General features: G+C 45.1%; 1 protein-coding gene across 8 annotated transcripts in view; it reads right to left on the bottom strand.

The window, feature by feature from the left end:
* Nucleotides 1-14,451, bottom strand: part of NFIX (nuclear factor I X) — a 251,299-nt gene that overhangs the window by 22,286 nt on the left and 214,562 nt on the right. For 6 of the 8 annotated variants that reach the window (XM_053370380.1, XM_053370379.1, XM_053370384.1 and 3 more), the window contains 5 exons: nt 11,934-11,996; nt 11,398-11,472; nt 9,159-9,279; nt 8,667-8,803; nt 763-885 (listed from right to left, as the gene is read on the bottom strand). In XM_053370380.1, the coding sequence (XP_053226355.1) occupies nt 763-885; nt 8,667-8,803; nt 9,159-9,279; nt 11,398-11,472; nt 11,934-11,996 (519 nt within the window). The remainder of the gene's footprint in view (nt 1-762; nt 886-8,666; nt 8,804-9,158; nt 9,280-11,397; nt 11,473-11,933; nt 11,997-14,451) is intronic. The other 2 variants (XM_053370382.1, XM_053370385.1) reach the window with 1 other exon arrangement.

Consider the following 14,451-nt stretch of genomic DNA (forward strand, 5'->3'; position numbering starts at 1 on the left):
ATCAGTCTCTAAGCAGACACTTAGAATACACTGCAAGTAATTTTTGCTTTGAAAATATAGGTTTCTAAGAAAGGTACTGAAAACTTGCCTAAGTCACCTTCCCTTCAGTGGGGCTTACAACTCCACAGAAGTTGTTGTTTTAATCTGGGGGTAGAAAGCTAATTTGCGGGGTGGGGTGGAGGAAATGCAACATACAAACCTGAGTGTATCTTGATGTGCTACTTTGGTGTCTGTTAGAATTTCATATTTAACGCCCCAATGGATGTTCTACATGTGTTTTTCCAGATATTTAAATCTAAACCCAATTAATTCTGGATACTCTTTTTCCATAGGGTTTTCATAGAAGCATACGAAACTGCCGTATGTCAAACCAGAACATCTAGTCCACAACGGTCATCTTTGACTCGATGTTGCCCAAGTCAATCCGGATTAATGGAGCAAGACAACTTGGCGAAAACCCCATCCCACCAAAATGATCGGTCTTCCAGGATGCATTATACAATCCTCGTGTTAAGCTGCCTCAGCAGCAGAAAGAGAAAGCAAGAAAATGAAAGAACAAAAGAAAGAGAGAGAAAGAAAGAGAGAGAAAGAAAGAGAGAGAGAGAGAGAGAGAGAGAGAGAGAGAGCAGGAGACCATTGCCAGAACCGACATGACTGAGAACTCTGACATGCCCTTTCAGGGAGACAGCTCTGTCCCTTGCCTCCCCACCCTTGCCCACAATCCACCCATTCCCCCCCCTAAGAAAATGGCTTTGTTCTCACCTGGTCTGACTCCTGCTAGGACAGGCAGCGGGTGATGGGTGAAAGCCATTCTCGGGGAGGTGGTGTGGGAGGACAGGGCACTGCAGAAATCCAGCTTCCCCGACTTCTTTAAAGAAGCCGGTCCTGGCAAGGAATCAGGGAGAAAGTGCATGGTTTAACAGATGGAAAGATGGATTAGTATTTAGCCGTGCTCTTTCATTCACTCTTGTGGACCAGCTCACAGTCTGAATAGGCCCCCTTTGCCAGGATTCAGCTGTTGCAGGTCTATGGGAAAGAGTGTGTGGGCAATGGCTGCTTTGAATTTCTTGTGTCTCTCTCTGCCTGCCAGTGAACAGGTCCACTCTCGACTCTGAGTATATTTCATCTACGAAGCAGTTGGCTTGTATGGTACATCTATCCTTCATAAAAGCTACCCGCTCACTGTACAATAACTCCGCTGAAACAGTCAGATTCCAATATGTGTTGCAGAAGTGGTATATGCAAAGACATAGTCATCATATATTATTTCTACAGCACTTAACATGTACTAAGAGCTAAACTTCAACTATCTGTAGAGAGCCTGGAATGACAGCCCAGGGAGCAAATGAATTGCTTGTTTGCTGATCCCACTAGATCACCACGTTTTCCTTCCTCTCGAAGAGGGTTGGTTTCCTTCTTTGGCCTCCCATTGCTGCAAAACTATCCCTTGTCCTACAGGCACAGCTGAGATGGTTGTGCACCTCGCTTGTGTCACTCTGTAATCTGAGCAATGTGAACTAATCTGTGAAGAGTGTTTATTAGTGCTTTGAAAGACCTTGTTTCAGGGTATTTCCATGCAGGTTTAAAGTTAGATTTATAATGGGAATGAAATTTGCCAGAATGCTCATTTGCATGACAACTGCACCTCCTCCTCTGAAGGTATGCTCAGAGGTAATTGAAGCCTCACTCTCGCCCTGCAGTTCTGTGAGAGTAATGCCCACAGACCTGCCACTTGGGTGTTATTAGAATTTGTTTGAGAATTGCCTGCAAACCCAGAAATACAAGGATGTTTTAGTAACTCACAAGGGATCTATCTTTTCCAAATGGATCAATTTTCAGAAATGACTCCTGCTGTTTCCCCACTGGTTGCACACGTTGTGATCTTATCCTGATGTATTTTTCAGGAGCTCTCAAACCATTTCCCCCTTCCAAAACAACACAGAACCAATTGCATAGTCTGATTGATATACACACTGCTTCTAAATCAGCAGTTTTTTCAAGGAATGTGCAGACTCAAGCTGCCCTCCTTTGTACCACTCTTAGGGAGAAACAGGATGCTACAGGTGGAAAGCCAGAGAGCAAAGTGCCATCCTTGATGTCCTCAACCCCAAGACTCACGGGCTGTCTCTCTCTTGGGAGACACGTGTGTGGCTGTGCAGGCCCTTGGAAACAAAGCAAAAAGAGGCCACGGAAGCCCAAGGTTCCCCACTCTGCCATTCCACATAGCAGACCTCCTAGTCCTGGGTGGAAAGGAAGGGAGCAGGAAGGCGCATCCTGAATCTTCCCAGCCCAAAGTGATCTTTCAGCACTTGTACATGCTTACCACAGAAATATGATATACCATTATGGGCAAGGGAAGTCCTGCTAAAACCTGTCATGAAATCAGTACAAGGAAAACATACAGGCTGTGGGCTATATCTTCAAGCTCAGGCTACTTCCTCTGGGACTCAAGTATATGCAGACTGCAGGTTACATTCAGAGAACCACAGAGTACTTTGGCTAGTCCGGAATCAAGCTTAGTAATTTTTATTTTTAAAAAAATATTGAGTATGTACCCCTTGTTTTTAATAAGAGTTAAGGCCCAAACTACATGAGATGCAAGAGTTCCATGTCAGATCTCCCAGTATCTTAATTTTTAAAACCTGAAAGCTGCTGTCAGGAGCTCCAGTTGTGAGTGGTGCTGTGCAATGAGATTTTTAATCTTTGCCCCGTTTTCCAGATCTAAAGCTGAAACTGATACTAGCTCTGCAATGGGAAAATAGGGACGACTGGGGGCTTTAAAGTGGATTTGCAAAGTGCAAGGGGTTTTAACAGGTGGGTGCTCTGTCAATCATGTGACGGCATGAGATTGACAAGTGGGCAACCCCACCTAGCCGTCAAACTTCACTCACAGAGCAGATTCTGATAAGGATGTACAAACTGGTCCCCTGTGACTTAACAACAGCAGCAAAATAGGAAGAGATTGTTGAAATGGTAGGGCACTGTTGGAGAAGAAAGGCTCTATATTTTCCAGGGACACACAAGTGCTGAGCAGTTAAAGCTCATGTAGTAAAATCCAGTAAGAACTTGTGGCAGCCACAAACACACATGCACATCTCAATCTAAGTAGCTCTGTTTAAATAGCTGGGTACCGCTATAAAAATGTGTTTGCCAGTGACAGAAACGCAACAGAAACAAGCATACAAAGAAACAAATGAGCAGGTGACACTATTCAGAAAAGACTTCAGCGACTAGAATGTAAATAGACAAAGACAACCCCTAGTATCTATTTTTTTATTTAAAAACTTGTTTTAAGAAAGCCATGTGAGTAGAAGGCAATTAAAAATAAATAAATACTTGGGGTTCACAAATGTCTGGATTTAAAGGGTGAGACGTGCCATTTCAATAGCAAAAATGCTGAGCAGTTTGGGCAATAAAATCCAGAATGTTCCACTGGCCATTCATGCACGATGCTCCTACTCTTAAGGTTCCATATATTACCTGTCCTCTCAAGGGCAGCTGCTCAGTGAATAGAATCCTCTCACTGTCTTATTTTTAGCTTAAGTATGTCTTACTTCAATATATACCACTGTCACCAGCACAAGTCTCCCAGTGAATCAAATTCCTTGTCCAACAGGTTGGCATATTAGCTTGTGCTTATCTTTCCTAGAGGACTAGGTGTCTTAAGCTAACAAATTTATTGCGCTATTACATTTCACGGACCACAGTCCACTTCAACAGTTGCATATGATGAAGTGAACTGCAGTCCATGAAAGCTTGCCATAATATGTTGGTTGGTCTTTAAGGTGTCACAATACTCCTTGTTCATTTTTCTTAGTAACTATTATTATGTCTCTGATTCCCACCCCACCCCAAGCCGTGGGAATTGTGTGATTTTTTCAGTCAGACAAGTAATAGTCAAAGAACAGAGCCGCTTCATGCTTTCTCTCTTTTTGGAACTGCTTTAGCAGAATTACATCCTACATACCAGAGTTTCTCAAATGATGGTATGCAGACCACCGGTGCCCTGTGGAAAGGTGGTGAAATGGTCAGTATCTGTATGTGGCCCATGACTTGTTTTATCTTTTTCGGACAACAGAGACTGAGGCTGATTTGACCTAGGGCTCATAATTTTCACAGTAGAACACTGGTGCAGCATACTGTATCCCCAGTAAAAAAATACTAGTTAAAGGGGATTTCTTAGACGCCTGGCCTGGGCCAGTTTATTTCATAATATGCTGCTGGCAGTTTTTGATAACAATGTCAATGGGGGGCAGAGAAGTTTAGTAAAATGCAAGTTCTGCATGTGCATTCTTTCTTAAACAAAACATATGTTAACTGTTCTGTGGAGACCCCCAGCAATTATCCAGTTGTCTATGGGATTGGGGTTGAGAATGATTGTTGTATGCTAATAATGAACCAGTTTTCTGAATGTGTATCCTTATGTAGTCAAAACAGCATCAGCCACTGGAGCTCCAGATATTAGCACGCTCCTGGAAATCTCAAAGACTGTGGCAGTAGAAACAACATACAAACATACAAACAAACAAACAAACAAACAAACAACCCATTGAAAACAGAGGAGGGGGGAATAGTCCAATGAGGACTGACCAAAGGACTACAGGACTGTTTGGGGTGGGAGGCATATACCAGAAGTGTGTATGTGGAAATGCAGTATCCTGGAAAACAGCATGGCCAGCTGGCTAGAACTCTGAACTGGAGCACTCTATGCTACAACATTTTGTTGCAGGTCCCACTGGAAAAGGGTATTGCACATACCAAAAAAAAGGCTGTTGCTTGGTCTTTGATGCTTCTGCCCTGAGACCACAAGCGGTTGTGTCTGCAGCCATCTTTGACCAGAACATCGAGAAATAAATTTGGGTGCGGAGTACTATGTGGTGTCAGAGTTGAGGTTCAGCGCTTAGAACTTCACCTCAAATCTCCTACTAATTACTTACTAATTAATTTCCTTGGAGTGTGTGCATATTCTTGTAGTGCTGTGGGCTGACCCTGAATTTGCTGTCCAGAGGCCTACAGCCATCCAGTAAACAGGGCTGTCAATTACAAAAAACCTCCCAACGTGTGTACGACAAGCAAACTGGCGACACACCCTTTGAATGGTGGGAGCTGCTATACTGCCGCTAAGGGAGATGGGCCATGGTTTTCATGTTTGCTGCTGCTTCTGTAATCCAGCACAATCTGGCACTTCAGCAGCAGGCAAGGGGGCCTGGGAGAGAAAAGCCCCCAGCCTGTTATCTCATGCCAGCTGCCTAACACCTGATACCTGAGCACAGGGATGGGGAGGGGGGCTGCCAGCCAGCTGTGAACACCTGTCCCTGTCAGACGGCTGGATGGTCTCTCCAGCTGTTCACACAAGCCCTGCAGCTGCGCTGCTTAATTGGCGATTTGTTGAGATGGCTGGGAACAAAACTCAACAAGACAAAGGAGGAGGGGGGAGAGGAGAGAGAGAAAGAGGGGGGATGCATATGAATACAACCTGTTCCACAGCCTTGAGGCTTCTAAGGGGGAGGAGACACCTTTGGGATCATATCATCTAAGCGCAGCACAGGATGATGTGACAGGATTACAAATGCATAACTAAAAGCCTAATCTAGAGCAGCCCCCAGGTGCAAAGTACATTCACTCCCCACAGTTCCGCTGCACAACCCTATCCTATCGAATGCGCTGCAAACAGAGAGCAGGTGTGGTGCAGAAGGTGCTTGGAGAGCAACTGGCTCAAGAAGACATGTGCCACATGCTGCCTGGGAAGGCAAATGGAAAAAGCGCTCCATACACTTCCTACCCGGACCAGAGGGTAAATTGCTTCTTGACTCCAAATCTGGCAGCCAAACACTGAGAATTAGCAACCCATTTCACTAAGTCTTTGCAGTTGTTGTTTTTGTGTTTCCAAGCAAAGGCCATCTTCTTCACGGCTCCCTCTCAAAAGAAGACGTGCATCTCCTGTCATTCACTTTCTATTACTAGGCAGGAGTGGACCTGCAGCTCCGACCTCTCCTGGGCCCTCCATAGACCATTTGCTGGCCAATTTTGGATCAGAGTTATGCTTTTCGCAATGTCAAACGCTAGGAATTCTACAAGTGTGAGTGTGCTGGTTGGGGCGGGGGTGGATAGATTTTACCAGGTAGTGTTCTTTCTTGTTCTTGGAAGCCTCTATGGTAATTTCAGTTAGCTCTCCAAAGATGCAGAGTTGGTTAGTTCCTGCAGCAACTGTGCAATGTCCACCAACTACCTACCGTATTTTTCGCTCTATAACACGCACCCGACCATAACACGCACGTAGTTTTTAGAGGAGGAAAATCCGTAGGCATGCCACCCGTAGGCATTCCCACCATAACACGCACAGAGATTTCCCCTTACTTTTTAGGAGGAAAAAAGTGAGTGTTATGGTGCAAAAAATACGGTACTTCATAGCTATCTAATGTATACCCTATAAAATTTTCAGGCAAGAGCATTTCCTCAAATATACACAGCAAGGAGGTCCCCTTTCTGCTGAGACATCTGACTTGTTAGCAAGGTGTGGGTAGCAGGTACCATAAGAATATATGTCTTTTTGTCATTAGCTAAGAATGCTGATAAGCAGATGCCTAATGGGGTCGGATAATTTTTTATTGCTAACATATAAAAGGGATGAAAGAAAGACCAATGGAAAAAGCCAGTGTAAGAGGCGTTTTATTCTGAAACCAATTTCCTTCTTTTCCCCCAGGATATCACAGATTCACAATCATCCCTGCAACTGCTGGACAGGAATTTGAAGAGATGATTGGCATGGGAAGGAATTTTGTTAGCTAACTGAAGCGTGTATAACCTGCTCACACTAGTCACTCTCACCACAGACAGTCATGAACGTTGGCGATACTTCCAAAGCGAATTTCAACTTTGCAAAGAAGTCTGTATTTGTCAATCATTTTTTATTTCCACGTTTCAAAATGGGCAAATGATCTCATTGGGAATGCAGAGAAAAATATCACCAAGCAAGCACACAAATGCCCTAACCAGAGAATGACACGAGTCATGTCAGAAAACTGCTATTTCAAAATGATAGCAAAGGGTTTTTGTGTCAGTCAAGAAAACAGGATACAGACAAAGCGTTGCAACCACCTCCTGATTAGCATGAACTGAATTCAGCTCTCTCAAGTCTCAGGTGCAGACCGTGTCAAGCTCTGGCATCTGAAGTCCCTTAGTTAGAAAGACTAGGAATTGACAAAGGGCTCTCAAATGAGCTGAACTATGCTCCCCTGCTGGGCTATGGATGTTGATCTCATCCCCCCATCCCTTTTTTCCATCCATTCTATCACATCCGTTTAAGCATTTTGGTTTTTAATTATATTCTGCTTCTTGTCTTTTGGTCTCCAAATAGAGAACTCTGCTTCCACATAACAATTCAACAGCAACAGCATCCTATCCCAGAAGTATCTGAATCCCAAGCCTGCCTGCAACAAGGAATCCCTGGATAAACAGATTGCTGTTATGCTCCAGCCTAAGGGCAGCTGATTCCCAGCACTGAGTAAGCAATCCCAGTACAAACAGTTGCTGTGCCTCACCTCAGAGGCTGCTGCATCTCAGCAAAGCCTCTTCCCAACAGACTCCATGTAGCATCCTCTCCATTCTCACAAACCTGCACCCAAGCTGCCTCCCTCCTTATTAATCCCCTTCCTCTTTATTCACAGAGACCCCCTCATGCACACAACCAACAAATACGTGCTGTCACTCACAACCTCCGCTTGGCGTCTACAAGCTAGCATCTTCTCTGGCATCAGTGCTTAAACATTTTACTCCCAACAACGCATGACGCAGGGAACATTTAGAAATCATATCCTCTGTATTGCAGATCTATACTACATTGTATTATGCTCTATGCAAACATCATGTAAATGTGAAGATCTCTGTGTTCAATGTGTGCCATTTACCTCTTTTCTCTATTGTGCCTACATGCTAGAATGCTTTACTGAATAGCGTCCCACTGGTCCCTTCTTTCCATGTTCCAGAATCCTAGGCTTGTTTCAGGGCTTAGCATCCAACTACTGTGCCTGGATCCGTACCCCTTGGTCTCAGGCCACAGCTTTGCTGGTCCTGGGTTCTCTTTTTGTCATTCTATCCTTGTGTCTCATCTCCACCCCATTTCTCTTATTTTAGGTCTGGGCTCCCCTCTAATCCTGCATTGAGGGTTTGTCTATTAAAGAGTTACACCCCAAGCCTGTCGTAAGCAACTATATCTCTGCTCCTCTGAAATGTTCTTTCCAGCCTGTGGAATCTGTAGGTAGCTGTCTAAACACAGTTCCTTCAGACCCTCAACACAGCTACCACTTGGCCTGCACTTTCTGCAAAATGTCTCAGGGGGTGCAAAGGAAAACTATGAGTATCAGGACCAGAAATTACAGCAGCCTACAATACCTCAAGGAATATGTGTCAGAAGAGACTAGAATCTGCTATGTTCCTTTTAAATCCTGCCTCACAAACATAAGGCATTATCTAGAAAGGTGACCACTGTGTTGGAGGAACGAAATTTACAACAGGAGGTCCTTGCTTCTGTGAAAGGAATTTGTGCAGCCCATACAGTACAAGAAGAGTGTTAAGTATATGAAGGCCAGAGGGCAGCCCAGTCTCTTCTGCTTTAGTTTCCCATCAAGATCTATGTGAACTGGGGGTGCAAAGTTGGTGCCCCCTACCTGCATCCACATCGTTGGGCCACCCACTGGACTGGCTGCTGCCAGCTGCTGGGGACCGCCCTGTCCCAGGGTAGAACACGTCGTCTACAGGGCTCTCCATCTCGCTGTCATCTATCGACTTGGGCCGCTTGGTGGAACTGCAATGGGAAGAGACCACAGAAGGGCAGACCATAAGCAACCATTGAGTGATGAAATAGGGTACCAGCTGAGGAAGGCCTTCCTCCTCCAGAGCCTGGGCTTTCTTGTTTGGAGGGGTTAGTTGACATCAAGACTAGGAAGGGCAAGCAGCTGTTTTCTTTTATTCCACAGTGGCCTGGTGTTTTGGAAAGTATTGGTTTACAACAGTAGATAGTCCTCCTACTGCCTGCCCAGGCATCCTTCACAATGGGACTGACTGAGAGAGGACACCGGTAAAAGAGGCATAATTTGCTTCCAAGGCTGAGGGCCTCCAGCACGACTTCTGCATTATGCAACAGTTGTGGGGAGACATACCTGCTAGAAGGTGGAGATGTTATTGACCGTCTACCAAGAGCCACTTGATTGATGTTGTAGTAACTGGGACTCTCGAGGTCAGCCAGTGAGAAATTTGGACCAGACGCTGTGGCAACAGGAGCTGAAGAATGAGAGAAAAACTCAGAGACTGGAGGATCGGCATCAAGAGAGAAACAAAATGTCAAACTGACTTCCTAAATCAGTAGCTGCCATCTTCCTGAATGAAGGTATTAAAGGTGGATTGGTTTGGTCTAATATTGGCAAGGCCAGTTAGGGACAATCCTGGCTACTAGCACATTCCTACCATGTGCTCTGCAGAATGAAGGCAGATGTCACCAGGCTTGAAGAAGCTCCATCTCTCGGTGATGTTATCTTAATCATTAGTTTTTGACAACTAGAGACATTTGCTGACTCCAGCATCAGGAATTACAAAAACAGTCTATTTCCTCTAACAGAACTGTTACATGGAAACCAGGCCAGGGCGCTCTGCTGAGGTGTTGCTCAGGCAGTTTGCTAACTTCAAGATGCCAACATCTGTACTCTAGAACTGATTCTACCCTTGAAAGGCAAACCAACTATTGCAATGTGCATCCAGTAAAAGCCCTGACACTGTCATGGTATGACAGCTTTCAGCAAGGTGCCATAGTGCAAGGAAGCCGGACAGCATGGATTTCATTGGTTGCTTTCTCCATGCCTTGGGAAACAGGAGATTCAGCAGTCAAATCAGCAAATGGCTTGCTACTCAGGGTTTTTTGTTTTTTTCAGCCAGAACTTGCTGGAACTCAGTTCCAGCTGCTGGAACTCAGTTCCGGTCATTCTGAGAGAACAAGGAAGGTGTTCATAGTGAGTTCTGGTGCCTCTTTTTCTAGAAAAATATCACTGCTGATAGATATGCACATTACAGCCCTGACTGTAGTAGCATGACCAGTAGCTGAAGCTACTGAGTGCAGGAAAATGCCAAAGAGAAAGGCAGCAAATTGAAATATAATGGCACACAAGGAAAGGGAAAAGATAAAAGTGTAAGCAGGTTTGGGTTACTAAATTTGTTGCCCAAAGAGAGCAGAACTGGGTTGGCACTATATGGTGCTAAATAAGTCAACACTTGGTTAGGTAACTTGGAAACTGAGTGTCTGTTTCCCTTCTAGCTAAGGGGAGAACTTGAAAGCCTGCTTTCTAAAACTTTCCAATTTCATCCATAAAACGATGAACAAACCAAAAACTTCTAATGCAACCAATGAAAATAGCCTAAAATAATAATAACCAGGAGAGTCACAAAATGCTCATATTAATTCTTGCAATATTTGGGATCAACTACCTCAACTGGACTTAAAGATGCGAAGGAGGTCCTATGATGGTCCTACACATCAGCCTCCCTAGAAATGGTAGCAATAATAGGAATGAGAAGAACCTCAAAGAATCCCTTGCTAGGACTGGGCACTGCCGTCGCTGGTTCTTGTCATTCTGCTAGCCTATTTGCAGACACATTCTAGTGCCTGACATATAAAGTTGAAATGGCAACCTTAATGATGGTAAAAAAATAAAATCATTACTCTGCTAAAGAGTAGGGCTGGCTCTGTCCATTTGGACTAGCTGCTATCTTTGTGACGATTGGCACTCTGTTCCCTGAGACTAATAAACCTTTTGGCTGGGAAGTACTCTTAGAATCCATGTTGGACCCACAGAACAAGATGCCCGGAGCAAGTGAGAGAAAATCTTTTTGCGACAATGTCAACCTTTCCAGGTGTTGAAACCTGAGAAGGAAAAAAAGCCCCTATTTTTACACCACGTTCAACATGTAATTGGGATGCTTCCCCTTCCCTGCTCCTTTAATGTGCATCTAATGTAAATGCACTAAGTAGGAGAAGGGATGAGGCTGTGATGCTGCTGAGGGCAAGACCGTGATTAGGAGAAAGAGTCTTGCATTCATAACTCCTTAAAAAGAGCATGAATATGGAGGATGTCCATCTTAGCAATTTCTCAAATCTGACTCCACAAGCTTTCACTTCATCAAATCCAGCTTCCATGGGCCTAGCTTAGCAACAAGACCACAGAGCCATTTGGAAAGGCAGCCCAGTTATAGTCAGAGGTGTCACAGTACACTGTGCAACAAGTCTGAAAGCTAAGGAAGTGAGGAAAGGATGAGGCTACTGCTGCAGAGGTCACATGCACAGGTCTCTCTGAATCCTAATCCCCTTAGGAACAGCACAGCAACCCAGAAGTTTCAGTTGCTCTGACTTACTCTGTGACACTCTCACCAGCTCCGTAACATTCCAGACACCCGATGTCACAAAACAGTCCTGGAAAGTCAAATGCCCTGCAAAGAGAAGAAGAGAGGCACACTGGGTCATGAGGACAAAATGGAATGAGAACAGGGGTCGGCAACAAGAGACTGGAGGTGGCTTGCTATAGCATAGTTGGACAGAAAGTGAGTCTAGTTTGCAATCTCCCTTCTAGGTCAGCTCTGAATTCCATTTCTCCAGTGCTTCTCATCTGAGTCCAAGGCTCCCGCTCTCAGATCTGGCCATATCCGTTAATCAAATCTCAGCACCCCTTTTAGGTCTCAACCTGCTACGTTTATTTCTCAAATATGAAGGGAATGATTCCAAACCAGATGGTGAAGACCTCTGATTCGCAGCAGCACCTGCCACCCACCCCAACTTGGCCTCAGAAATGGGGATCTGAGGGGAGGGGAGAAATAAAAGGCTTCTGTGTGAGGAGACAAATAGTCAGGAGAAGTGACCAGGGAATCTGATTCCTGGGTAGGAGTTCACTCACCATTGGGCAGTGGTTTGATGTCCGCATCTCCTTGCTGGTTTGAATTGTCTGATTGTCCGGATTCTGAAACACAGAAGCAAAAACTGACATCAGGAGATGGTTGGAACAGAGAACAGAAGATGACGGGCAATAGCTGAGGCCCGCTGTGTGGGCATCTTGCACCACTTCACTCCTTTTTGTGGCCAACAGAAAAAAAGTTAAGCAACAAATAATGTTTCACTGGAAATGGCCAGGAGACCTGGCTGTTTTTAAACAACCGATTGCCGTAATCAGAGAGGCCCTTTGATATGATGCTACAGGACAGGAGGATGAAGTAGAGGGTTCTTGTTTCCATGCTCCAATCCTACAAGATTACCAAGAAGGAAGCCTGAGCTCCTTCCTCCACCAGGTTACCCGGGATTATTTTCACCCACTGCTGAAGAGTATGGCACTGCTCACTCAAATAAGCCATCTGGATTTGTTCGTTACTAGGTTTCAGAAATGCTGAATGTATTTTTGTGACTGAAGCAGAAAATTTCAAATGGCACCCCTGCACCCCTGTCATGGTTCTAAAAATATAACAAACTAAATAACTGGCATTTTGCTTGCCTTTTAATAGCACTGCCAAACCTGCTTCCTGAGGCAGGCCACCTCACCTGCCTAATACTGTGGTCTATTCTGCCAAGCATTTTTTCTTGTTCTGCAGGCATCTCTGGCCTGACACAACCTATGAGATCGTTCCTTCTTCCTTGTCTACGGGCACACTACAAAATCTGAAGGATGAAGGTTAATTTGGTAACACAGTTGGTGGTTGTGCCTAGGCAGGGACAGCCTAGTAGTAGTAGTAACCCTGACTATCTGTCTGGGTTCCCCCAGCCACTCTGGGTGGCTTATAGCATATGTTAAAACATAAAACACCAACTTTTAGATGTCTTCTTAAAGTTGTGTAATTCTTTATCTCCTTGAGATCTGAAGGATGTCAGGGCAGGCGCCACTACTGAGAAGGCCCTCTGCCTGGTTCCCTGTAACCACAGTTCTTGCAGTGAGGGAACTGCCAGAAGAACCTCAGAGGAGGACCTCAGTGTCTGGGCTGAGCAATGGAGATGGAGTCGCTCCTTCAGGTATACTGGGCCAAGGCCATTTAGGGCTTTAAAGGTCAGCACCAACACTTTGAATTGTGCTTGGAAACGCACATGGCATTTCCTGCTATGTGTTTGATTCCACACACACCTCAACACCAGTTCTCTTCTCCTAATTAAATTCTCCCTCTCCTTTCCTGAAGCTGCTATTTGCCCCTTGGGGAAAAACATGCAAATACCATACCAGTGCTGCAGTCCCAATCCAATTTGGTCCCCCTATGGCTGCAATTAAGGGACAAGGGTGGCGCTGTGGTCTAAACCACAGAGCCTAGGACTTGCCGATCAGAAGGTCGGCGGTTCAAATCCCCACGATGGGGTGAGCTCCCATTGTTTGGTCCCTCCTGCCAACCTAGCAGTTTGAAAGCACATCAAGTGCAAGTAGGAAGGTAAACGGCATTTTCGTGTGCTGCTCTGGTTTGCCAGAAGAGGCTTAGTCATGCTGGCCACATGACCCGGAAGCTGTCTGCGGACAAACGCCAGCTCCCTCGGTCAGTAAAGCGAGATGAGCGCCACAACCCCAGTCGTCCGCGACTGGACCTAATGGCGTATATTTTTAAAAATATACACACACATATGATCCTGGATGGTTCTGTGCTTATTCCCCACATAGGTATCATCCCTTAGTAGCAGGACCAGTGGTCAGGGATGATAGGAATTGTAGTCCAAGAACAGCTGGAGACCGAACTTTGGGAAACCCAGGTTTAAACTGTCAATACATCAACAGACCTAGAAGCACTTAGGGGATGGAATATGATGCACGAAGGTCAAAACTACATGCAATAGTGGCAGACTAAATGTGGGTCTGCCCCATTCATACAGAAGAGAGAGAGGGAGAATCCAAATTAAAAAGCAAACAGATTGCAAATTCTCCACTGTTCCTTGTTACCTCCCTGCAGTTTGTCACCTGATGTGATTCCCTCCAGCTGGGCTCCTCTATCAAAACTGACTTAGGCATGGAGAAAATCACCTTGAGGGACAAATTAGGGGGTGATAAGCAGGAGCAGGAAAGGTTCAGCACCCTTATTTGCAAATCATTTTTTCACATTTAATTGCAGCCCATCAAGCCTCATTTCCCATGTGACTGGATCTCATTTAAAGACCCACTGTTATAATGTGCAACGAGATCTTAAGAGTTTGCTTGTTTCAGGGCAGGGATTGTTTAGGTTCAAGATATAAGAGTTGAGGGCTTTCGGGCTTGTCCACACTTCTGCTTGGCCTGTGCTCAGAAATCTGGGGCTGAGAAGTGTTGCGCGATTGACGTTCGCTCCGACTGAGCTGTAAAGTCTGGGTGAGCCCTAAACTGTCTGTTGGGTTTACTCTGACTCTGTTTAATAAGTGGGACCACCCCATCACATCCATGCAAACATGGAAGCCACCTCCTTATTATATCAGAAGGGGGA

The sequence above is a fragment of the Podarcis raffonei genome, chromosome 17, assembly GCF_027172205.1.
Source record: "Podarcis raffonei isolate rPodRaf1 chromosome 17, rPodRaf1.pri, whole genome shotgun sequence".
NCBI lineage: Eukaryota > Metazoa > Chordata > Lepidosauria > Squamata > Lacertidae > Podarcis > Podarcis raffonei.